The sequence below is a fragment of the Xenopus tropicalis genome, chromosome 1 (assembly GCF_000004195.4).
Source record: "Xenopus tropicalis strain Nigerian chromosome 1, UCB_Xtro_10.0, whole genome shotgun sequence".
Taxonomy (NCBI): domain Eukaryota; kingdom Metazoa; phylum Chordata; class Amphibia; order Anura; family Pipidae; genus Xenopus; species Xenopus tropicalis.
In genome coordinates, this window is record NC_030677.2 from 715179 (window position 1) to 739312 (window position 24134).

At 55.9% G+C, this 24134-nt stretch overlaps 2 protein-coding genes and 3 non-coding genes across 5 annotated transcripts; 4 read left to right on the forward strand and 1 right to left on the reverse strand.

Annotated features, from left to right (window-relative positions):
* Positions 1-386: 386 nt before the first annotated feature.
* LOC116408408 lies at positions 387-10855 on the reverse strand. The gene is made up of 4 exons (XM_031895213.1): positions 10327-10855; positions 4627-4800; positions 2781-2947; positions 387-2097 (listed from the first exon to the last, which is right to left on the reverse strand). The coding sequence occupies exons 2-4, from the start codon at positions 4775-4777 to the stop codon at positions 706-708; spliced, it is 1710 nt and encodes a 569-aa protein (XP_031751073.1). The 5' UTR covers positions 4778-4800; positions 10327-10855; the 3' UTR covers positions 387-705.
* A 757-nt stretch (positions 10856-11612) lies between these two features.
* Positions 11613-20623, forward strand: nop56 (NOP56 ribonucleoprotein). Its single transcript, NM_001197203.1, is given in 12 exon segments — positions 11613-11751; positions 13598-13687; positions 16070-16184; positions 16300-16461; positions 16546-16744; positions 17321-17508; positions 17665-17816; positions 18425-18525; positions 18866-19014; positions 19270-19391; positions 19986-20141; positions 20256-20623. Coding segments are annotated over 12 exon segments (1611 nt in total). The 5' UTR covers positions 11613-11748; the 3' UTR covers positions 20430-20623.
* LOC116408504 lies at positions 16815-16949 on the forward strand. The gene has a single exon (XR_004221007.1). It is a non-coding gene; the product is annotated as a small nucleolar RNA SNORA51 (small nucleolar RNA).
* Positions 19103-19178, forward strand: LOC116408496. Its single transcript, XR_004220999.1, has one exon. It is a non-coding gene; the product is annotated as a small nucleolar RNA SNORD56 (small nucleolar RNA).
* LOC116408495 lies at positions 19664-19734 on the forward strand. The gene has a single exon (XR_004220998.1). It is a non-coding gene; the product is annotated as a small nucleolar RNA SNORD57 (small nucleolar RNA).
* Positions 20624-24134: the final 3511 nt, after the last annotated feature.

Genomic DNA, 24134 nt, shown 5'->3' on the forward strand with positions numbered 1-24134 from the left:
CCCAGTAGGGCAGAGTACAGGAGAACCGCCCCCAGTAGGGCAGAGTACAGGAGAACCGCCCCCAGTAGGGCAGAGTACAGGAGAACAGCCCCCAGCAGGGCAGAGTACAGGAGAACAGCCCCCAGCAGGGCAGAGTACAGGAGAACAGCCCCCAGCAGGGCAGAGTACAGGAGAACAGCCCCCAGCAGGGCAGAGTACAGGTAAGTTACCCCGGGCAGGGCTACTGGGGGCACCATTGCTTATGACTCTATAGGGTGATTTCTCTGTACCCCATGAGTGCATGCAGTAAGGCAGCCCCACACTCACATACACACACACTCACTCACACTCACATACACTCACACACTCACACTTACACTCACATACAGACAAATGAGACAATACAGGGTGATTAGTGCCCTCGGCTTTACTGGGAATTTATATAAAGTGCAAGAGGCCCCTATGTACAATAAGGCACGGCCGTACCCCCCACCCCCGGGCACAGCTACTGGTCATACCCAGCCTCTCTCTGATCCCAGGGGGTGTACCAGAGGCCCCCCCATACCCCAGAGTCATGTGATATCCAGGGGGTGTGCCCACTGCTGTAGGACAGACAGGTCCATGTGGGGGGCCCCCCATACCCCAGAGTCATGTGATATCCAGGGGGTGTGCCCACTGCTGTAGGACAGACAGGTCCATGTGGGGGGGCCCCCCAATACCCCCGGGTCACCGCCAGCTAATGGCGACCTGCAGCTTCTCCTTGCGGGCCCAGTCCTGCAGCTTGTGGAAGTCCCTGCAGGTGACATGGCGGCAGTCAGACAGGTCGAGAGATGCCAAGCGATTGTCGGACCTGAGCAGCAGGGTGGCCCCCCACTGGGTGACTTGGCTCCGACACAGGGAGACCCCCCGCAAGCTGCGCAGGGGGGCCGGGGGCACCAGGGACAGGACAGTCTCAAACACCAGATCCAGCAGCACCGGGACCCCCCATAGGGACAGATTCTCCAGTTTGGGGCTTCCGCTAAACAGCGACACTAAGGTGCCCCCCAAAGTGTGCTGAAAGCCCGGGGGTACGGGGTCCCCCCCTTCCAGCAGCAGGGAGAAGCTGTGCAGGTGTGGGAGGGGTATGGGATTGTGCCCCCAGGGGGGCAGCTCAGCCCCCGGCTCCAGGTTATACACGGGGCGGGCACAGGGGGCAAGGTGGCACTGGAAGGAGCGGAGCTTCGGGCACAGTCTCAGCAGGGCATCCAGCGACTGCCCCTCACCCCAACGCACATTCTGAATGGATAGGAACAGCAGCTCCTTGCCCACCCCCTCCAGGGAGCCAATCAGCTCCTCCAGGCTCCTCTCTGCCTGCCCCGGGCAGTGTAGGGTCAGCTGGGTAACATGATGCCAGGGCACAAGGGTCGGCCCCCCCTGACTGCCAAGGGCAATGGCCACGTCCCTCACCCGGGGGCACAGGGAGGCCACTATCTCCAGATCCTCCTCCTCTATATCGTCCAACTTGTTCAGCTGCAGGAGGGGCCCTGCCCGATCCCTGCCCTCGGTCCCTGCCCAATCCCTGCCCGGGGCCCCTGCCCAATCCCTGCCCGGGGCCCCTGGGCACAGAGTCCCGTCAGGATGCCCCCTGCTTCCCTTGTCTGTCAGGCCCCTGGTACTCGCCAGCTGTGCCAGGGAGGGGAAGCCAGGCAGGGTGCTTTTGGGCTCCGGGCAGGGATTGGCACGGAGGAGCTTTAGGACCTGGGACAGGGCCGGGTTACACACCTGCTCCAGAGAGGGCAGTGCCAGCAGCAGGAAGCACAGGGCATCCACCCACTGCTGGGGCACATTCTCCTGCTTCATGCCCCGCATCAGCAGCACCCGCAGGCCCTGGCACTGGAAGGTGCCCTGCTTAGGGCTGAACACCAGGTGGGGCAGGGAGGCGGCACTCAGCTTCCTACAGCCGGAGATATCCAATTCCCTGAGGCGCGGGCACCGAGCGCCAACTGCCAGCAGCACCTGACTGTCACTCTGGGTATCGGCCAAGCAGAGCTTTGTTAGGCGGGGCAGCCCCTCAATCAGCTGCGCCAGGGAGGCGGCGGGTACCCGGGTACAGGAGCCCAGATCCAGGGAGGTGAGAATCTGAGAGACAGGGGGCAGTACAGTCAGTACAGGGGGCACACAGACTGGGGGCAGTACAGTCAGTACAGGGGGCACACAGACAGGGGGCAGTACAGTCAGTACAGGGGGCACACAGACAGGGGGCAGTACAGTCAGTACAGGGGGCACACAGATAGGGGGCAGTACAGTCAGTACAGGGGGCACACAGACAGGGGGCAGTACAGTCAGTACAGGGGGCACACAGACAGGGGGCAGTACAGGGGGCACACAGACAGGGGGCAGTACAGTCAGTACAGGGGGCACACAGACAGGGGGCAGTACAGTCAGTACAGGGGGCACACAGACAGGGGGCAGTACAGTCAGTACAGGGGGCACACAGACAGGGGGCAGTACAGTCAGTACAGGGGGCACACAGACAGGGGGCAGTACAGGTGGCACACAGACAGGGGCAGTAACAGGCGGCACACAGACAGGGGGCAGTACAGTCAGTACAGGGGGCACACAGACAGGGGGCAGTACAGTCAGTACAGGGGGCACACAGACAGGGGGCAGTACAGGCGGCACACAGACAGGGGGCAGTACAGTCAGTACAGGGGGCAGTACAGGGGGCAGTACAGTCAGTACAGGGGGCACACAGACAGGGGGCAGTACAGGGGGCACACAGACAGGGGGCAGTACAGGCGGCACACAGACAGGGGACTTACCTTGCAGCGCCGGGCCACTAGGTGGGTGATGGCATTATTAACCAATCCTGCACAAGGGCGGAGACTCAGCTCAGTCAGGTGGGGCTGGAGTAACAAATGGAGGCCGGCCTTATTCAACTTGTGGGATTCTCCCAGAATCCTCAGTAGCTCCTGCACTATGGCACCAGCTGTGGGTATAATTGATAGACTGGTGGGCACAGGACTGGCACATAATGGCACAGCTGGGTATATACAGAGCTGAACAGCAACAAATACACATATCTGGGGTTCAGTAAGTAATGAGTGGGGGCAGCTGAGGCACAGCCCTCTGTCTGCTTGGCCCCTCCTCCTACAGCTCAGCTCCACCCACAGCAGGCCCAGACTGACAATCTGTGGGTACTGGGAATGCCGGGGGGGCTGTAAGGTGCCACAGACAGTCACTATTTATTGGGCTGGGGGGCTGTTTGTGCCTCTGGGTACTGGGAATGCCAGGGGGGCTGTAAGGTGCCAGAGACAGTCACTATTTATTGGGCTGGGGGGCTGTTTGTGCCTCTGGGTACTGGGAATACCAGGGGGGCTGTAAGGTGCCACAGACAGTCACTATTTATTGGGCTGGGTGGGGGGCTGTTTGTGCCTCTGGGTACTGGGAATGCCGGGGGGGCTGTAAGGTGCCACAGACAGTCACTATTTATTGGGCTGGGGGGGCTGTTTGTGCCTCTGGGTACTGGGAATGCCAGGGGGGCTGTAAGGTGCCACAGACAGTCACTATTTATTGGGCTGGGGGGGCTGTTTGTGCCTCTGGGTACTGGGAATGCCAGGGGGGCTGTAAGGTGCCACAGACAGTCACTATTTATTGGGCTGGGGGGGGGTTGTTTGTGCCTCTGGGTACTGGGAATGCCAGGGGGCTGTAAGGTGCCACAGACAGTCACTATTTATTGGGCTGGGGGGGGGTGTTTGTGCCTCTGGGTACTGGGAATGCCAGGGGGGCTGTAAGGTGCCACAGACAGTCACTATTTATTGGGCTGGGGGGGGGTGTTTGTGCCTCTGGGTACTGGGAATGCCAGGGGGGCTGTAAGGTGCCACAGACAGTCACTATTTATTGGGCTGGGGGGGGGCTGTTTGTGCCTCTGGGTACTGGGAATGCCAGGGGGCTGTAAGGTGCCACAGACAGTCACTATTTATTGGGCTGGGGGGGGCTGTTTGCGCCTCTGGGTACTGGGAATGCCAGGGGGGCTGTAAGGTGCCACAGACAGTCACTATTTATTGGGCTGGGGGGGTGTTTTGTGCCTCTGGGTACTGGGAATGCCAGGGGGGCTGTAAGGTGCCACAGACAGTCACTATTTATTGGGCTGGGGGGGCTGTTTGTGCCTCTGGGTACTGGGAATGCCAGGGGGGCTGTAAGGTGCCACAGACAGTCACTATTTATTGGGCTGGGGGGGGGGGCTGTTTGTGCCTCTGGGTACTGGGAATGCCAGGGGGGCTGTAAGGTGCCACAGACAGTCACTATTTATTGGGCTGGGGGGGGGGTGTTTGTGCCTCTGGGTACTGGGAATGCCAGGGGGGCTGTAAGGTGCCATAGACAGTCACTATTTATTGGGCTGGGGGGGTGTTTGTGCCTCTGGGTACTGGGAATGCCAGGGGGGCTGTAAGGTGCCACAGACAGTCACTATTTATTGGGCTGGGGGGGCTGTTTGTGCCTCTGGGTACTGGGAATGCCGGAGCCTATTCGGCCCCTCAGCCATAATGTATCCCTGCTCCTGACAGGAGGCTAAACAGTGAGGTGCTCCTCCCCCTATAGCCCCTCCCCTTATAGCTCCTCCCCCTAGAGCCCCTCCCCTAGAGCCCCCCTATTAGAGAAGTAACTCACACAGTTGGTTGAAGGGCCCCTCTATGTACATAAAGTTATATTCCTCCATGTACTTCTCTGTATAATCCTTCAGCCACAGGCTCTGCATATTCTCCGCAATGTTCTGTAGGCAGAGATCCGCCAGTGTGTGCAAGTCCCGCCCCCGCGGCATCTCTCTGCCAGTCCTGGTCCCGCCTACAGCAGAAATACAATGCACAATACAATAGATAAACCTTACCCTGTCCCTGATACTGTGCAGCCATTGGTTCCCCTACATTAGATACAGTCCCACCCCTGCCTGAGCCTGTCCCTGATACTGTGCAGCCATTGGTTCCCCTACATTAGATACAGTCCCACCCCTGCCTGAGCCTGTCCCTGATACTGTGCAGCCATTGGTTCCCCTACATTAGATACAGACCCCCCCTGCCTGAGCCTGTCCCTGATACTGTGCAGCCATTGGTTCCCCTACATTAGATACAGTCCCACCCCTGCCTGAGCCTGTCCCTGATACTGTGCAGCCATTGGTTCCCCTACATTAGGTACAAACCCCCCCCTGCCTGAGCCTGTCCCTGATACTGTGCAGCCATTGGTTCCCCTACATTAGATACAGTCCCACCCCTGCCTGAGCCTGTCCTGATACTGTGCAGCCATTGGTTCCCCTACATTAGGTACAGACCCCCCCTGCCTGAGCCTGTCCCTGATACTGTGCAGCCATTGGTTCCCCTACATTAGGTACAGACCCCCCCTGCCTGAGCCTGTCCCTGATACTGTGCAGCCATTGGTTCCCCTACATTAGGTACAGACCCCCCCTGCCTGAGCCTGTCCCTGATACTGTGCAGCCATTGGTTCCCCTACATTAGATACAGTCCCACCCCTGCCTGAGCCTGTCCCTGATACTGTGCAGCCATTGCTTCCCCTACATTAGATACAGTCCCACCCCTGCCTGAGCCTGTCCCTGATACTGTGCAGCCATTGGTTCCCCTACATTAGGTACAGACCCCCCCTGCCTGAGCCTGTCCCTGATACTGTGCAGCCATTGCTTCCCCTACATTAGATACAGTCCCACCCCTGCCTGAGCCTGTCCTGACACTGTGCAGCCATTGCTTCCCCTACATTAGATACAGACCCAGCCCTGCCTGAGCCTGTCCCTGATACTGTGCAGCCATTGCTTCCCCTACATTAGATACAGTCCCACCCCTGCCTGAGCCTGTCCCTGATACTGTGCAGCCATTGCTTCCCCTACATTAGATACAGTCCCACCCCTGCCTGAGCCTGTCCCTGATACTGTGCAGCCATTGGTTCCCCTACATTAGATACAGACCCCCCCTGCCTGAGCCTGTCCCTGATACTGTGCAGCCATTGGTTCCCCTACATTAGATACAGACCCCCCCTGCCTGAGCCTGTCCCTGATACTGTGCAGCCATTGGTTCCCCTACATTAGATACAGTCCCACCCCTGCCTGAGCCTGTCCCCGATACTGTGCAGCCATTGCTTCCCCTACATTAGATACAGACCCAGCCCTGCCTGAGCCTGTCCCTGATACTGTGCAGCCATTGCTTCCCCTACATTAGATACAGACCCAGCCCTGCCTGAGCCTGTCCCTGATACTGTGCAGCCATTGGTTCCCCTACATTAGATACAGACCCAGCCCTGCCTGAGCCTGTCCCTGATACTGTGCAGCCATTGGTTCCCCTACATTAGATACAGACCCACCCCTGCCTGAGCCTGTCCTGATACTGTGCAGCCATTGGTTCCCCTACATTAGATACAGACCCACCCCCTGCCTGAGCCTGTCCCTGATACTGTGCAGCCATTGGTTCCCCTACATTAGATACAGACCACCCCTGCCTGAGCCTGTCCTGATACTGTGCAGCCATTGCTTCCCTACATTAGATACAGTCCCACCCCTGCCTGAGCCTGTCCCTGATACTGTGCAGCCATTGGTTCCCCTACATTAGGTACAGACCCCCCCTGCCTGAGCCTGTCCCTGATACTGTGCAGCCATTGGTTCCCCTACATTAGGTACAGACCCACCCCTGCCTGAGCCTGTCCCTGATACTGTGCAGCCATTGGTTCCCCTACATTAGATACAGTCCCACCCCTGCCTGAGCCTGTCCCTGATACTGTGCAGCCATTGGTTCCCCTACATTAGATACAGTCCCACCCCTGCCTGAGCCTGTCCTGATACTGTGCAGCCATTGGTTCCCCTACATTAGATACAGTCCCACCCCTGCCTGAGCCTGTCCTGATACTGTGCAGCCATTGGTTCCCCTACATTAGGTACAGACCCCCCCTGCCTGAGCCTGTCCCTGATACTGTGCAGCCATTGGTTCCCCTACATTAGATACAGTCCCACCCCTGCCTGAGCCTGTCCCTGATACTGTGCAGCCATTGCTTCCCCTACATTAGATACAGTCCCACCCCTGCCTGAGCCTGTCCCTGATACTGTGAAGCCATTGGTTCCCCTACATTAGGTACAAACCCACCCCTGCCTGAGCCTGTCCCTGATACTGTGCAGCCATTGGTTCCCCTACATTAGGTACAGACCCCCCCTGCCTGAGCCTGTCCCTGATACTGTGCAGCCATTGGTTCCCCTACATTAGATACAGTCCCACCCCTGCCTGAGCCTGTCCTGACACTGTGCAGCCATTGCTTCCCCTACATTAGATACAGTCCCACCCCTGCCTGAGCCTGTCCCTGATACTGTGCAGCCATTGGTTCCCCTACATTAGATACAGACCCCCCCTGCCTGAGCCTGTCCCTGATACTGTGCAGCCATTGGTTCCCCTACATTAGATACAGACCCCCCTGCCTGAGCCTGTCCCTGATACTGTGCAGCCATTGGTTCCCCTACATTAGATACAGACCCCCCCTGCCTGAGCCTGTCCCTGATACTGTGCAGCCATTGGTTCCCCTACATTAGATACAGTCCCACCCCTGCCTGAGCCTGTCCCTGATACTGTGCAGCCATTGGTTCCCCTACATTAGGTACAGACCCACCCCTGCCTGAGCCTGTCCCTGATACTGTGCAGCCATTGGTTCCCCTACATTAGATACAGACCCCCCCTGCCTGAGCCTGTCCCTGATACTGTGCAGCCATTGCTTCCCCTACATTAGATACAGTCCCACCCCTGCCTGAGCCTGTCCCTGATACTGTGCAGCCATTGGTTCCCCTACATTAGATACAGACCCCCCCTGCCTGAGCCTGTCCCTGATACTGTGCAGCCATTGGTTCCCCTACATTAGATACAGACCCCCCCTGCCTGAGCCTGTCCCTGATACTGTGCAGCCATTGGTTCCCCTACATTAGATACAGACCCAGCCCTGCCTGAGCCTGTCCCCGATACTGTGCAGCCATTGCTTCCCCTACATTAGATACAGACCCAGCCCTGCCTGAGCCTGTCCCTGATACTGTGCAGCCATTGCTTCCCCTACATTAGATACAGACCCAGCCCTGCCTGAGCCTGTCCCTGATACTGTGCAGCCATTGGTTCCCCTACATTAGATACAGACCCAGCCCTGCCTGAGCCTGTCCCTGATACTGTGCAGCCATTGGTTCCCCTACATTAGATACAGACCCACCCCTGCCTGAGCCTGTCCCTGATACTGTGCAGCCATTGGTTCCCCTACATTAGATACAGACCCCCCCTGCCTGAGCCTGTCCTGATACTGTGCAGCCATTGGTTCCCCTACATTAGATACAGACCCCCCCTGCCTGAGCCTGTCCTGATACTGTGCAGCCATTGGTTCCCCTACATTAGATACAGACCCACCCCTGCCTGAGCCTGTCCCTGATACTGTGCAGCCATTGGTTCCCCTACATTAGATACAGACCCCCCCTGCCTGAGCCTGTCCTGATACTGTGCAGCCATTGGTTCCCCTACATTAGATACAGACCCACCCCTGCCTGAGCCTGTCCCTGATACTGTGCAGCCATTGGTTCCCCTACATTAGATACAGACCCACCCCTGCCTGAGCCTGTCCTGATACTGTGCAGCCATTGCTTCCCCTACATTAGATACAGTCCCACCCCTGCCTGAGCCTGTCCCTGATACTGTGCAGCCATTGGTTCCCCTACATTAGGTACAGACCCCCCCTGCCTGAGCCTGTCCCTGATACTGTGCAGCCATTGGTTCCCCTACATTAGATACAGACCCCCCCTGCCTGAGCCTGTCCTGATACTGTGCAGCCATTGGTTCCCCTACATTAGATACAGACCCCCCCTGCCTGAGCCTGTCCCGATACTGTGCAGCCATTGGTTCCCCTACATTAGATACAGACCCCCCTGCCTGAGCCTGTCCTGATACTGTGCAGCCATTGGTTCCCCTACATTAGATACAGACCCCCCCTGCCTGAGCCTGTCCCTGATACTGTGCAGCCATTGGTTCCCCTACATTAGATACAGACCCAGCCCGGCCTGAGCCTGTCCCTGATACTGTGCAGCCATTGCTTCCCCTACATTAGATACAGACCCAGCCCTGCCTGAGCCTGTCCCTGATACTGTGCAGCCATTGGTTCCCCTACATTAGATACAGACCCCCCCTGCCTGAGCCTGTCCCTGATACTGTGCAGCCATTGGTTCCCCTACATTAGATACAGACCCACCCCTGCCTGAGCCTGTCCCTGATACTGTGCAGCCATTGGTTCCCCTACATTAGATACAGACCCACCCCTGCCTGAGCCTGTCCCGATACTGTGCAGCCATTGCTTCCCCTACATTAGGTACAGACCCACCCCTGCCTGAGCCTGTCCCTGATACTGTGCAGCCATTGGTTCCCCTACATTAGATACAGACCCAGCCCTGCCTGAGCCTGTCCCGATACTGTGCAGCCATTGGTTCCCCTACATTAGATACAGACCCCCCCTGCCTGAGCCTGTCCTGATACTGTGCAGCCATTGGTTCCCCTACATTAGATACAGACCCCCCCTGCCTGAGTCTGTCCCTGATACTGTGCAGCCATTGGTTCCCCTACATTAGATACAGACCCAGCCCTGCCTGAGCCTGTCCCGATACTGTGCAGCCATTGGTTCCCCTACATTAGATACAGACCCAGCCCTGCCTGAGCCTGTCCCTGATACTGTGCAGCCATTGGTTCCCCTACATTAGATACAGACCCAGCCCTGCCTGAGCCTGTCCCTGATACTGTGCAGCCATTGGTTCCCCTACATTAGGTACAGACCCAGCCCTGCCTGAGCCTGTCCCTGATACTGTGCAGCCATTGGTTCCCCTACATTAGATACAGACCCACCCCTGCCTGAGCCTGTCCCGATACTGTGCAGCCATTGGTTCCCCTACTTAGATACAAGCCCACCCCTGCCTGAGCCTGTCCCTGATACTGTGCAGCCATTGGTTCCCCTACTTAGATACAGTCCCACCCCTGCCTGAGCCTGTCCCTGATACTGTGCAGCCATTGGTTCCCCTACATTAGATACAAGCCCACCCCTGCCTGAGCCTGTCCCTGATACTGTGCAGCCATTGGTTCCCCTACTTAGATACAAGCCCACCCCTGCCTGAGCCTGTCCCTGATACTGTGCAGCCATTGGTTCCCCTACTTAGATACAAGCCCACCCCTGCCTGAGCCTGTCCCTGATACTGTGCAGCCATTGGTTCCCCTACTTAGATACAAGCCCACCCCTGCCTGAACACAAGGGGCTGCTGTACACAGGGGGATATAAAGCAGTGACAGGGCAGAATGAGCAGGGAATGGAGTCGATACTCACAGTCCGGATGATTATTTCCTGGTTCTTATTCCTCTGGAAATCTCAGCGCCAGAGTCCCAGTGAGTCTCCCAGTGAGTGAGGGCCAATTAACTCTATGACTCCCAGGGTGGGGGTTATATGGAATGGGGGTTATACAGGGTGTGGGTTGGACTCTGGACTCTCTCACTCACACCCACTGTCTCCCTGTTTCTCTGAGTCCCTTATGTATTTACTTCCTATGGATCAGTAGCTCCGCCCTCCCTGACTGCCACTCTCTCTCTCTAGTATTACAAGTGGCCCCTCCCCCTCTACCAGTATCTCTGTATGTGTGTATGTATGTATGTATATAGCATTACTCATGTACACGGCGCTGTACAGCAGAACAAACATTATATTAATGGCTAAATATAAAGTACAGTTACGTTAAAGATTCCCCAGAGCTAAGTGACAAAGAGACAAGAGGAGGCAGGTCCCTGCCCCGTAGAGCTTACACTCTAATTGGGTGGGTAATTTACAGACACAACTAGAAGGTTATTAAGGCATTACAAGGACTTCAGCAGGGGAGGGGCTGGGTGAGAGGGGGAGGAGCCTGGCTGCAGTAAGACAGACTATGGGGGGGGGGCAGTTATAGCAGGCAGGGGTAGGTTTCCAATAAACTGGGCTACTAATGTAAAGCTCAGGCAGGTTTTTAAAGTTCAAACCCATCAAAGTACAGATCTGGGCTACTTGTTGCTGGGTTTGTACTTTAAAAACTATCCAACTTTTTCCCTGTAGTGTGCCTCCCCCAGAGCATGTTGGGTAATGTAGTTTGTATTTACCCATTAGCCTTCAGCCAAGGTGAATGTAAAACTACATTACCCAGCATGCAATGGGACAGGCGCAGGCAGAAGCGCCCTTTCCTACTCTGCTTTATCGCGGTACCTCAGTCCCAACCTGTCTGCACTACAACCTGCTGCATGTGTTACTTCATTAAACTATAACTCGCAGGATCCCTTAGGGTTTTTGAGAGTTGTAGTTATATATAGGGATTATACTGGAGCCCAGCTCACGTCACACACTGACACACACAAAATGGCGGACACAACTCTATAACCACGTGTAAGCCAGACGGCCCTCCAGTCTACCATAGAGCGAGAAAGCCGAGGCTAGACATAAAGCGGAAGTGGGCCTTTTTCGTTGATTTGTTTGCGCTCTGATAGGCTGTGTCTGGGGGCGTGTCCGACTGCCCTCCTGGGATCCTCGCAAGTTCTTCCGGCCTACAATAGAGATAAAGCAGCGAGGCTAGAAAAGAACCGGAAGCCGCTCTTCTCGCGTATAATTTCTCGCGCTGTGATTGGCTACGGCGGTAGGAGGAGTTTGGGCCGGGGAGTGGGGCTTGTGGCGCTGAGAGACCTACCTCATTCTGTTTGGCGCTGCTGGAGGTGTCGGAACACGGGAGAAGCCATGGTGAGTGTGCGGGAGGAACACGTGTCTGTGCGGGCCCGGAGTTGCCTGGGATTCCTGGCGGGGACTCTGCAGTGGGGGACAGTGGGGTGCATGGGGTGCGGCCATAGCGTCCCGTATGGGGTGGGGGAGTTCGCTGGTATTATAGCGGGTTCCATTGGCCTCGGTAGGCAGCCCGGGGATTATAGGGGTCTCCCTGTCTGTCAGTGCCGCATATGGAGCCGGGGAGGGCTGAGCTGCTTGGGCCCGCAGTGTAAGTGCCCCTCACCCCCATGTGTTTGCCCCCCAGGTGCTGCTCTTGCCCTCACCCCCATGTGTTTGCCCCCCCAGGTGCTGCACTTGCCCCTCACACCCATGTGTTTCCCCCAGGTGCTGCACTTGCCCCTCACACCCATGTGTTTGCCCCCAGGTGCTGCTCTTGCCCCTCACCCCATGTGTTTGCCCCCGCCAGGTGGCTGCTCTTGCCCCTCACCCCCATGTGTTTTGCCACCAGGTGCTTGCACTTGCCCCCTCACACCCATTGGTGTTTGCCCCCAGGTGCTGCTCTTGCCCCTCACCCCCATGTGTTTGCCCCCCAGGTGCTGCTCTTGCCCTCACCCCCATGTGTTTGCCCCCAGGTGCTGCACTTGCCCCTCACACCCATGTGTTTGCCCCCCCAGGTGCTGCTCTTGCCCCTCACCCCCATGTGTTTGCCCCCCCAGGTGCTGCACTTGCCCCTCACACCCATGTGTTTGCCCCCAGGTGCTGCACTTGCCCCTCACACCCATGTGTTTGCCCCCCCAGGTGCTGCACTTGCCCCTCACCCCATGTGTTGCCCCCCCAGGTGCTGCACTTGCCCCTCACCCATGTGTTTGCCCCCCAGGTGCTGCACTTGCCCCTCACACCATGTGTTTGCCCCCAGGTGCTGCTCTTGCCCTCACCCCCATGTGTTTGCCCCCCAGGTGCTGCTTCTTGCCCCTCACCCCCATGTGTTTGCCCCCCCAGGTGCTTGCACTTGCCCCTCACCCCCATGTGTTTGCCCCCCAGGTGCTGCACTTGCCCTCACCCCCATGTGTTTGCCGCCCCCCGGTGCTGCTCTTGCCCCTCACCCCCATGTGTTTGCCCCCCAGGTGCTGCACTTGCCCCTCACCCCCATGTGTTGCCCCCAGGTGCTGCTCTGCCCTCACCCCCATGTGTTTGCCCCCCAGGTGCTGCTCTTGCCCTCACCCCCATGTGTTTGCCCCCCCAGGTGCTGCTCCTGCCCCTCACCCCCATGTGTTTTGCCTCCCCAGGTGCTGCTCCTGCCCTCACCCCCATGTGTTTGCCCCCCAGGTGCTGCTCCTGCCCTACCCCCATGTGTTGCCCCCCAGGTTGCTGCTCCTGCCCCTCACCCCCAGGTGCTGCTCCTGCCCCTCACCCCCAGGTGCTGCTCCTGCCCTCACCCCCATGTGTTTGCCCCCCAGGTGCTGCTCCTGCCCCTCACCCCCATGTGTTTGCCCCCCAGGTGCTGCTCCTGCCCCTCACCCCATGTGTTTGCCCCCCAGGTGCTGCACTTGCCCCTCACCCCCATGTGTTTGCCCCCAGGTGCTGCACTTGCCCCTCACCCCCATGTGTTTGCCCCCCAGGTGCTGCACTTGCCCCTCACCCCCATGTGTTTGCCCCCCAGGTGCTGCTCTTGCCCCTCACCCCCATGTGTTTGCCCCCCAGGTGCTGCTCTTGCCCCTCACCCCCATGTGTTTGCACCCCAGGTGCTGCTCTTGCCCCTCACCCCCATGTGTTTGCCCCCAGGTGCTGCTCCTGCCCCTCACCCCCATGTGTTTGCCCCCCAGGTGCTGCTCCTGCCCCTCACCCCCATGTGTTTGCCCCCCAGGTGCTGCTCCACGTACTGTTCGAACATGCGGCCGGATACGCGCTCTTTGTGGTTAAAGAAGTGGAGGAGATCGGGTTACTGATCCCACAGGTGAGTTATTTAGGGGGGGTCTGTAACTGGTGTATGGGGGTCCCCCAATGGGAGGGGCTGCTTCTGATGCACAATGATGTCATAATAATCTGTCAATCCACTGAGCCGTGTGATGTCAGCATTTCTACCCTGAGTGCTCAGAGGCCCCCCCTGCCCTATCAAACCCTCCGCTGGGACCCCCCTACTCCAGACTAACTGGCTTATTTAATGGCCATTCCGTTTGTGGGAACAGAGAGGGGGAATAGGGGAGATTATAGAGGGGGGCAATTAGTCTGTAAAGATACCCCTACTCTAATGTATTTGGCTTGGGGCTTCACTTGTTATAGGGGAGAGGTGTGGGCTCTGTAAGGTTCAGCTGGGGAGGGGCTCATTCTCTGCCATCTTCTGCAGCTGGCACCAACTTAGTCTGAGAGTACGGAGCTAAACTGGGGCTTCTTACACTTGTGGTACCTGTAGGGGCATATATACCCACCTATGGGCACCTACCTATAAAATATATATATATTATAGCTAGGGGCTCATTATATTGGTGCCTGTAGCTGGAGGAGAGCCCGTAGGTGGGTAGGGGCTCATTATATAATTGTGTGTGCCAGTAGGTGGGTAGGGGCTCATGTTTGTGCCCGTAGGTGGGTAGGGGCTCATGTTTGTGCCCGTAGGTGGGTAGGGGCTCATGTTTGTGCCCGTAGGTGGGTAGGGGCTCATGTTTGTGCCCGTAGGTGGGTAGGGGCTCATGTTTGTGCCCGTAGGTGGGTAGGGGCTCATGTTTGTGCCCGTAGGTGGGTAGGGGCTCATGTTTGTGCCCGTCAGTAGGTGGGTAGGGGCTCATGTTTGTGCCGCGTAGGTGGGTAGGGGCTCAATGTTTGTGCCCGTAGGTGGGTAGGGGCTCATGTTTGTGCCCGTAGGTGGGTTAGGGGCTCATGTTTGTGCCCGTAGGTGGGTAGGGGCTCATGTTTGTGCCCGTAGGTGGGTAGGGGCTCATGTTTGGCCGTAGTGGGTGGGCTCATGTTTGTGCCCGTAGGTGGGTAGGGGCTCATGTTTGTGGCCCGTAGGTGGGTAGGGGCTCATGTTTGTGCCCGTAGGTGGGTAGGGGCTCATGTTTGTGCCCGTAGGTGGTAGGGGGCTCATGTTGTGCCCCGTAGGTGGGTAGGGGCTCATGTTTGTGCCCGTAGGTGGGTAGGGGCTCATGTTTGTGCCCGTAGGTGGGTAGGGGCTCATGTTTGTGCCCGTAGGTGGGTAGGGGCTCATGTTTGTGCCCGTAGGTGGGTAGGGGCTCATGTTTGTGCCCGTAGGTGGGTAGGGGCTCATGTTTGGTGCCGTAGGTGGGTAGGGGCTCATGTTTTGTGGCCCGTAGGTGGGTAGGGGCTCATGTTTGTGCCCGTAGGTGGGTAGGGGCTCATGTTTGTGCCCGTAGGTGGGTAGGGGCTCATGTTTTGTGCCCGTAGGTGGGTAGGGGCTCATGTTTGTGCCCGTAGGTGGGTAGGGGCTCATGGTTGTGCCCGTAGGTGGGTAGGGGCTCATGTTTGTGCCCGTAGGTGGGTAGGGGCTCATGTTCTGCCCGTAGGGGTAGGGGCTCATGTTTGTGCCTGTAGGTGGGTAGGGGCTCATTATATAGTATATATTTGTGCCCGTAGGTGGGTAGGGGCTCATTATATAGTATATATTTGTGCCCGTAGGTGGGTAGGGGCTCATTATATAGTATATATTTGTGCCCGTAGGTGGAGGAGAGCCTGTAGCTGGGTAGGGGCTCATTATATAATATATATGTGTGCCTGTAGGTGGGTAGGGGCTCATTATATAATATATGTGTGCCCGTAGGTGGAGGAGAGCCTGTAGGTGGGTAGGGGCTCATTATATAATGTGTGTGCCCGTAGGTGGGCAGGGGCTCATGTTTGTGCCCGTAGGTGGGCAGGGGCTCATGTTTGTGCCCGTAGGTGGGTAGGGGCTCATGTTTGTGCCCGTAGGTGGGTAGGGGCTCATCTTTGTGCCCGTAGGTGGGTAGGGGCTCATCTTTGTGCCTGTAGGTGGGTAGGGGCTCATTATATAGTATATATTTGTGCCCGTAGGTGGAGGAGAGCCTGTAGCTGGGTAGGGGCTCATTATATAATATATAATGAGCCCCTACCCACCTACAGGCTCTCCTCCACCTACGGGCACACATATATTATATAATGAGCCCCTACCCACCTACAGGCACACATATATAATATATGTGTGCCCGTAGGTGGAGGAGAGCCTGTAGGTGGGTAGGGGCTCATTATATAATTGTGCCCGTAGGTGGAGGAGAGCCTGTAGGTGGGTAGGGGCTCATTATATATAATTGTGCCCGTAGGTGGAGGAGAGCCTGTAGGTGGGTAGGGGCTCATTATATAATTGTGCCCGTAGGTGGAGGAGAGCCTGCTGAACGTTGGGAAGTTTAACAACATCGTGAAACTCGCCGCCTTCTCGCCATTCAAATCTGCCCAAAGTGCCCTGGAGAATGTGAATGCCATCTCAGAAGGTAGGTCTGTGCCAGGGGGTTCTGGTGTGAGCCAGTCAGTAGCCATTGGGCTGTGTCCCCGGGCAGCTGAGGTTACCCATTGGCCAGATGACCCAATGCCCTTCTCTCCCCCCAGGAGTCCTGCACGAGGACCTGAAGCTGCTGCTGGAGACCAACATGCCGGCCAAGAAGAAAAAGGCCCTGCTGGGAGTGGGTGATGCCAAGATCGGCGCTGCCATCCAGGAGGAGCTGAAAATCCCCTGCCAGACTGGAGGTGCGGTGGCAGAGATCCTGCGAGGTGAGTTCTGGGGGTGATGGGGTGCTGACGGGGCCCCTGGAGGTGTAACTCCATGCGCAATATTAACCCTTTGTGTTCCCGCAGGAATCCGCCTGCATTTCCACTCACTGGTGAAGGGGCTGACAGCTCAGTCGGCCTCCAAAGCGCAGCTGGGATTGGGCCACAGCTACTCCCGGGCCAAGGTCAAGTTCAACGTCAACAGAGTCGACAACATGATCATCCAGTCCATCAGTTTGTTGGACCAACTGGATAAAGATATCAACACATTCTCCATGCGGGTCAGGTATGTGGGGGGAGTGACATGGTGCCTGTGTGGGTGCTGCTGCTGGCTGTGCCGGAGTAGTAGTGCCCGTACCCTCCCAATGCTTACCGCAGGCAGTGCTAGTGCCACCGCTGTCTGTACAGAAAGAGGAGGAACATCAAGCTCTCCGACTACACCACGGCCGGGCTTATTGTGCCCAGTCTGTCTTGTTACCGGGGAGACACTGGCCCATAGTAACCACCTTGCCACTTTAGCCTTGTACTGGTATGGCATACTGGTGGCTAGGTGCTGCCCCCTAGGGGTAGATTTAGGACCACCTCTAGTTTGTCTGATTGTCCCAATATTTCCCCATTGTTCCAAACCACTCGTGCTGGTATATCGAAGCCTTAGGCTGTAACCTGGGGGCGTGGCTTTCTTTGTGCAGCCCTTCTGACTGGCTCTGCTGTGCCCCCCCTGCTCCTTGTCCCCAAACCCCCAGTGTGGGCCTTACAGCCCCTTCCATATCCCGTGTTGCCCCCAGACACGGCCCCTTAGACACCCCATATTCCTATGGTCCTTACCCAAGTTAACCCCGCTGTTCCCCTCTCCGTGCCGCAGGGAGTGGTACGGCTATCACTTCCCGGAGCTGATCAAGATCGTGTCGGATAACTACACCTACTGCCGTATGGCCAAGTACATCGGCAACAGGAAGGAGCTGAGCGAGGAGAAGCTGGAGGAGATGGAGGAGATTCTGATGGACAGTGCCAAGGCCCAGGCTGTGTTGGACGCGTCCCGCTCATCCATGGGTGAGTTGTGCTCCCTGTGCCCAGTTCAGGGGGTGGCACGGCCCTATTGACATAAAGCAGCACAGGCAGCTGTAATCTTCCCCCCCCCCCCCCCATACTGTTAGATGAATAGGAAATGCTCATTGTACCCCTCTTACCCCCGGGCGTTCCCTGCAGGGATGGACATCTCCCCCATAGACCTGATCAACATAGAGAGCTTCTCCAGCCGAGTGATTTCCCTGTCGGAATACCGCAAGGAGCTGCAGGAATACCTGCGATCCAAGATGAGCCAAGTGGCGCCCAGCCTGTCTGCCCTGATTGGAGAAGTGGTGAGTGTGGGGGCGGGGTTGAGTATGGGGGCGGGGCAGTAGGGACACAGACATGATGCCTCAGTGAAATCTGTCAATCCCCTGACGTCTGTGCTGATACCCTGCACTGCTGATCTGTGTCCCACCCCTCCTCTCCCCCCCCTGCCCTCTGGCGCGCTCATTGCTCCTCTCCCCCCCCTGCCCTCTGGCGCGCTCATTGCTCCTCTCCCCCCTGCCCTGTGGCGCGCTCATTGCTCCTCTCCCCCCTGCCCTGTGGCGCGCTCATTGCTCCTCTCCCCCCTGCCCTGTGGCGCGCTCATTGCTCCTCTCCCCCCTGCCCTGTGGCGCGCTCATTGCTCCTCTCCCCCCTGCCCTGTGGCGCGCTCATTGCTCCTCTCCCCCCTGCCCTGTGGCGCGCTCATTGCTCCTCTCCCCCCTGCCCTGTGGCGCGCTCATTGCTCCTCCTCCCCCCTGCCCTGTGGCGCGCTCATTGCTCCTCTCCCCCCTGCCCTGTGGCGCGCTCATTGCTCCTCTCCCCCCTGCCCTGTGGTGCGCTCATTGCTCCTCCTCCCCCCTGCCCTGTGGCGCGCTCATTGCTCCTCTCTCATTGCTGTCTCTTCTCCCCACAGGTTGGTGCCCGTCTTATTTCCCACGCTGGCAGCCTGACCAACCTCGCCAAGTACCCGGCCTCTACGGTGCAGATCCTGGGAGCGGAGAAGGCTCTGTTCAGGTACAGCTGCGGGGTGGTTGTGGTGATGGCAGGTCAGTGGGTGCCGGGCTTGACGCGGTGGCACCGGTGGGCATCGTGCCCGCGGCTCCGTGAGTGATAGCCGGCCCCACAGTCTGAACAACCACCGTCCTTTCCTTGTGACTTCATTTTCCCTGAACAGCCCAACTGGCCAGGTGTGTGTGACCTCCCTCCCTAGGGTGTTGGTGCCACCGGCTTGTAACGCTGAGGTGGCCAAGCTCACTGCCCGAGTTGTGCCCAGTAGTAACCAATAGGAGGTCACATCCATGTTGGACTCCATGCTTTGCACTTATATCTGATAAAACAACCAATTGCATTACAGGGCGCTGAAGACCCGCGGGAACACGCCCAAATACGGGCTGATATTTCACTCCACGTTTATTGGCCGAGCAGCCGCCAAGAACAAGGGGCGGATCTCTCGTTACTTGGCCAATAAGTGCACCATCGCCTCTCGTATAGACTGCTTCTCAGGTGAGCCGGCATGTTCCATCCTTCTGCTCATGGGGGGGCAATGGGTAGCGATTAGCTCCCCCCCTTTCCTTATACAAGGGACCGGGCTTTGCAATGATGGGAATAATTTTTCGTCAACAGTATATCACGTTCTGCGTGAATGGTGAGAGATTCTGTCTGAGCAAAGCCCCCTCTCGCCTAATGAGCCCCTTCTGCTCCTCTGAGCACTTCTCTTCAATCGCCAGTTTGTTAATGAGGCCATGTTCTATTTCCCAGAAATCCCCACTAGCGTCTTCGGGGACAAGCTGAGAGAGCAGGTAGAGGAGAGACTGGCTTTCTACGAGACCGGGGAGGCTCCGCGCAAAAACCTGGATGTAATGAAGGAGGCACAGCAGGAGGTACGTGTGTGGGGGGTGCTCACTGGGTAGTACTGGGGGGGGGGGTAATCCAATAGAATAGGGTTCCCTGAGCACTGTGGGTACAGGAGTGTAGGGGTTTGACTACCCTGCCTCATTGGGGCCCCCCACATTAGGCCAGAATAGGGTTCCCTGAGCATTGTGGGTACAGGAGTGTAGGGGTTTGACCACCCTGCCTCATTGGGGCCCCCCACATTAGGCCAGAATAGGGTTCCCTGAGCATTGTGGGTACAGGAGAGGGAAGCAGGGGCTGTCGGAGATGATGTCAATCTTTTGCCCTGACCTGAAGCCATGGAGGCAAAAACTGATTTAATGAGCCTGATCCGACATTGGCTGTTAGCGATGTAGGTGTGGGCCTTGGGTTATAAATGTGCCACTACTGGGGGAGGGGTTCTGGGTGCAGCTGAACAGTAACACAAGCAGAATAGGCCCTGCCTGTGATTGGGGGTGGAGTGAGTGGGGAGGGGCCTGTAGCTGAGCGGAGTTCATTACAGCAGGTAGTTACCCTGTGGGAGGGTTGTTTGGGGGCAGTTCTGTACAGACGACTCGGTTCCATTTGCCCTTTCTGACCCACAGGCCACAGAAGTTGTAACCGAGATCAAGAGAAAGTTGGATAAGAAGGAAAAGAAACGCAAGAAGCGGGAAAAGAGGCAACTGGAAGCGCTGGCGGCGGCACAGGAGGCGGAGGAAGAGGAGGAGCCAACACAGAAGAAAAGCAGAGAGAATGGAGAGGTGAGTGGTGTCACTAATGTGGTTGGCTGGGGGCTTGGGGTGGGTGGGGGGAAAGTGGGACACTGGGCTGGACCTGCTAAACTGACTGACTCTTCTAACTGGGTCTCTTCTCAGGAGGAGGAGGAGCCAAAGAAGAAGAAAAAGAAACGCCATGCTGAGCCAGAAGTCTCCGAGAACGGGATGGAAGAGGAAACGCCGTCCAAAAAGAAAAAGCAAAAAGCCGCCGCAGAAGAAGCGCCTCAGAAACCCAAGAAGAAGAAAAAGTCCAAAGAGGAGAATGAGAGCTGATATGGGGGCGACCCTGTTAGAGACTCTGCGCCCCCCAATGGCGCACACACAAACTCCATCACATCATTTCATATATTTTTATTTACGTTGAGCCGTCTGTGTTGGCTGAGAGTGGGGCCCCCCTGCCCTGAAGCCTGTGGATAATTGGGGGGAGGAGATTGTATTTGGGCCAATTAAAGTTTGTATATAATGTACCCGCCTCCTGTTATCATTGGCTCTTGTACTATGGTGGCAGCACAAGTTCCGCCCTGTCACTTTCTCTGCCGCAGTTGCACGGCTTGTGGGTGTGAAGCTGAATTCCTATTGGTTTAGGGAAAGTATTGGGGCAGGAAGGCTGCTTGGTATCTGGGGATGTAGAGTGGCCCAGGGCAGGGTAAGCAGGATGTCTCAGGGCTGGAGAAGATTTCAGTGTTATAGACATCAAAACAAGTTAAGAAATTTGTTTGCATTGCTAAACCCTCACTAGCCCCACCTAGTGGTAGACATGAGACTAGCCCCCAACCAGGAGAAACCCTGCTCATCTCTTTGCTACTTGCGTCCTACTGACAGTTACATGGGAGTAGGAGAAACAATAGGTTAGCTGAAAGCAGTTCTAATGTGTAGCGCTGGCTGAAAGCTCAGACTCAGGCACACTTTACTGCTGCGCTGCAAGTTGGAGTGATACCCCCCTCACCCCCAGCAGCCGATCAGCAGAACAATGGGAAGGGAGCAAGATAGCAGCTCCCAGTAGGTATCAGAATAGCACTCAATAGTAAGAAATCCAAGTCCGGCTTTGGACTCCTCCAGTTACATGGGAGTAGGAGAAACAATAGGTTAGCTGAAAGCAGTTCTAATGTGTAGCACTGGCTGAAAGCTCAGACTCAGGCACACTTTACTGCTGCGCTGCAAGTTGGAGTGATATCCCCTCACCCCCAGCAGCCGATCAGCAGAACAATAGGTAGGGAGCAAGATAGCAGCTCCCAGTAGGTATCAGAATAGCACTCAATAGTAAGAAATCCAAGTCCGGCTTTGGACTCCTCCAGTTACATGGGAGTAGGAGAAACAATAGGTTAGCTGAAAGCAGTTCTAATGTGTAGCGCTGGCTGAAAGCTCAGACTCAGGCACAATGCACTGAGATGGCGCCTACACACAAATATTACAGCTACAAATACATTTGTTGGTTCAAGAATAAAAGGTTAAATGGCAGAGGGAATTATTTGCTTTGTCATTTAGAAATTAAAAGTATCCCATAAATATCAAGTTGCACTTGCACTCGTATCTGCCCCAGCCCTATGAGTACCAATAAAGTGCAACATAAGTAACATGGATAACGAGCAGCACTGACTGTAACAATGCAGATTGGTGGGGAAAGCAGACTTTCTCCATACAAGAATACCATGCTGCTCCAACAAACAGGGATTTGATCCCTCCTGCCATCCTTAAGCCGGCCATACACGCACCGATAATATCGGCTGAAACCCCGTTTTGTACGATATTCGGTGCGTGTATGGCAAGTCAGCGAGGCAGTATCGCAGGAGGCTGCTGATATCGGACGACTCACCGATCAGGCCGGTTAAAAGATTTTGATCGGTCGCCATAGAAGGTGCCTGAGCAAAATCTGCCGTCAGGGTTGAATCAGCAGAAGGAGGTAGAAATCCTATTGTTTCTCCTTATCTGCACTTTCAGCCCTGAACGTTAGTGGCTGATTGTATGATCTTTAAGATCGCAAATTGCCAGGTCTGTGGCCACCTTTACACTCATGAGTTGCTCACCCAAACTTCTCCCATTCCTACTACTGGCGGAGAGCGATGAACAAAAACCTGTGCCTCTGGGGCATCAATGCGAGTCGCCCATAGGTGTCAAGACAGCTTGTGGGCTACAGGTAGCCGCTCTGAAATGCTCTCAGCCCAATGCTACCCAACAGAGAGCACACTGAGCCCTCATACTAGCCACATGGCCCCTGTGCCCAAAGCCTTTGTGGCTTATAATGATTAGAGGCACAAATTGTCATGGTCTAGTCTGGACCCTCACAGGAACACATAGGCAATAAAACCCAGTCCTGCAGCTTGAGCAGTAGAGCCCAGAGACCCTGCTGGCCCTTAGGATGAGCTCACATGGGCAGAAATGAGATGGATGCTTGGGGGGGGGTATCACTGGGCCCCTCTGAGACAGAGACGAAGTTGCTTTAAGAGAAAAGTCTATTGATAACACGTACGTGGAGAAGCTTTCAGTGTTTGAGTTTGGCAACTGGGGCAGCAGGAGAAAAGTCTCCTTACTCAGAATATCTATGAGCTCTCCATGGCCAACCCTAATAATGTTTCCTCTCAAGGCGACTTTGGCAAATCACGACTATGCCATGCGATTTACATTCTAGCCAGCGGGATGGCATTGCGGGGAGTGACAACGGAGATTTGTCGTGTGTCACAGCCCTTACACTCTGTATGTGGTGTTGCCTGTACCCCTGGCCCCTGAGAAGCTGTATTGTGAGTAACCCTGTGGGTGTCAAATAAACATTTATTTGTTGTTTGCAAGAACCTCTGGCGCCCTCTGTTTGTATTTTTCTGCATAGCTGCCAGAGAGGTGTAGTTGCACAACCCCATTCTGGGTGAGAGAGTACAGTGTAACCCATGTTCTACTGGTACTAGCCTGGGCAGGCAGCTCTAAAGAGTTTGATTCTTCTATCAAAGATACAGAGGCTCCATCGAATTCTGCTTCCTTTCCAAGCCAGCAGTCTCTCATACTATGGATTAAGGAAGCAGTATCTTCTGAAGCTGTAAGCTCAGAATCTGTTGTTCAAGAGATTTCCTCGGATGACGCTTCCTCTCCTGAGGACGAGGAGACCGGAGAGGAGATTGCGGTGTTTGATCAAAGACACTTGGATTAATTACGGCTATAAGCGAACCCTTAATTTAGTAGATGCAGAGCAACCATCTACCTCCCTCCTGTTTTGTAAAAAGAAAAAGCCTGTTTTTCCTATTCATAAGGAGATACAGGATCTGATTCAATTAGATTGGTCAAAAGGACCTAGAAAAAGTAGAGAAAAAGGTTGAATAGCTTTATCCTTTTGCGGATGATATCCAGGAGGTTTGGAACACACCTCCTTCAGTTGATGCCCCAGTGGCCAGACTTTCAAGGAAAACGGCTTTGCCAATTGACGATATATCTGCTCTAAAATACCCTATGGATAGGCGGATGGAGACAGGGCTCAAGAAGTGTTATATGTCCTCTGGTGCAGCATGTAAGCCAGTGGTGGCACTCGTCTCAGTAACCAAGGCCCTTTCCCTATGGGCTGAGAATGTAGAGCAAGCGGTGAAGGAGAAAGTTCCTAGAGATAAGATCTTGGAGGGCCTGGAGGATTTCAGGCTAGCATCTAATTTTTGCCTAGAAGCAGCAATTCATCTAGTCCAGCTTTCTGCTCGGTCAATGGCTTTCGGAGTAGCGGCACATAGAGCCCTGTGCACCAGGTCTTGGTTTGCCGACACAGCCTCTAAAAATTCACTTTGTAAGATGCCTTATGAAGGCAAGCGTTTATTTGGCAAGGCATTGGATGACATAATATCCAAATCGACTGGAGGAAAGAGCACCTTTCTTCCGCAGATGAGGCGCTTTCGTGAGTCTTCCAAGAAGCAGTCAGACACTTTCTTCAGGTGAAAAGATGATGCTAAATCTTACCGACCAGGAAGAGAGTATAGATCTTCTACATGGCGTTCAGGACAGAACACCTTC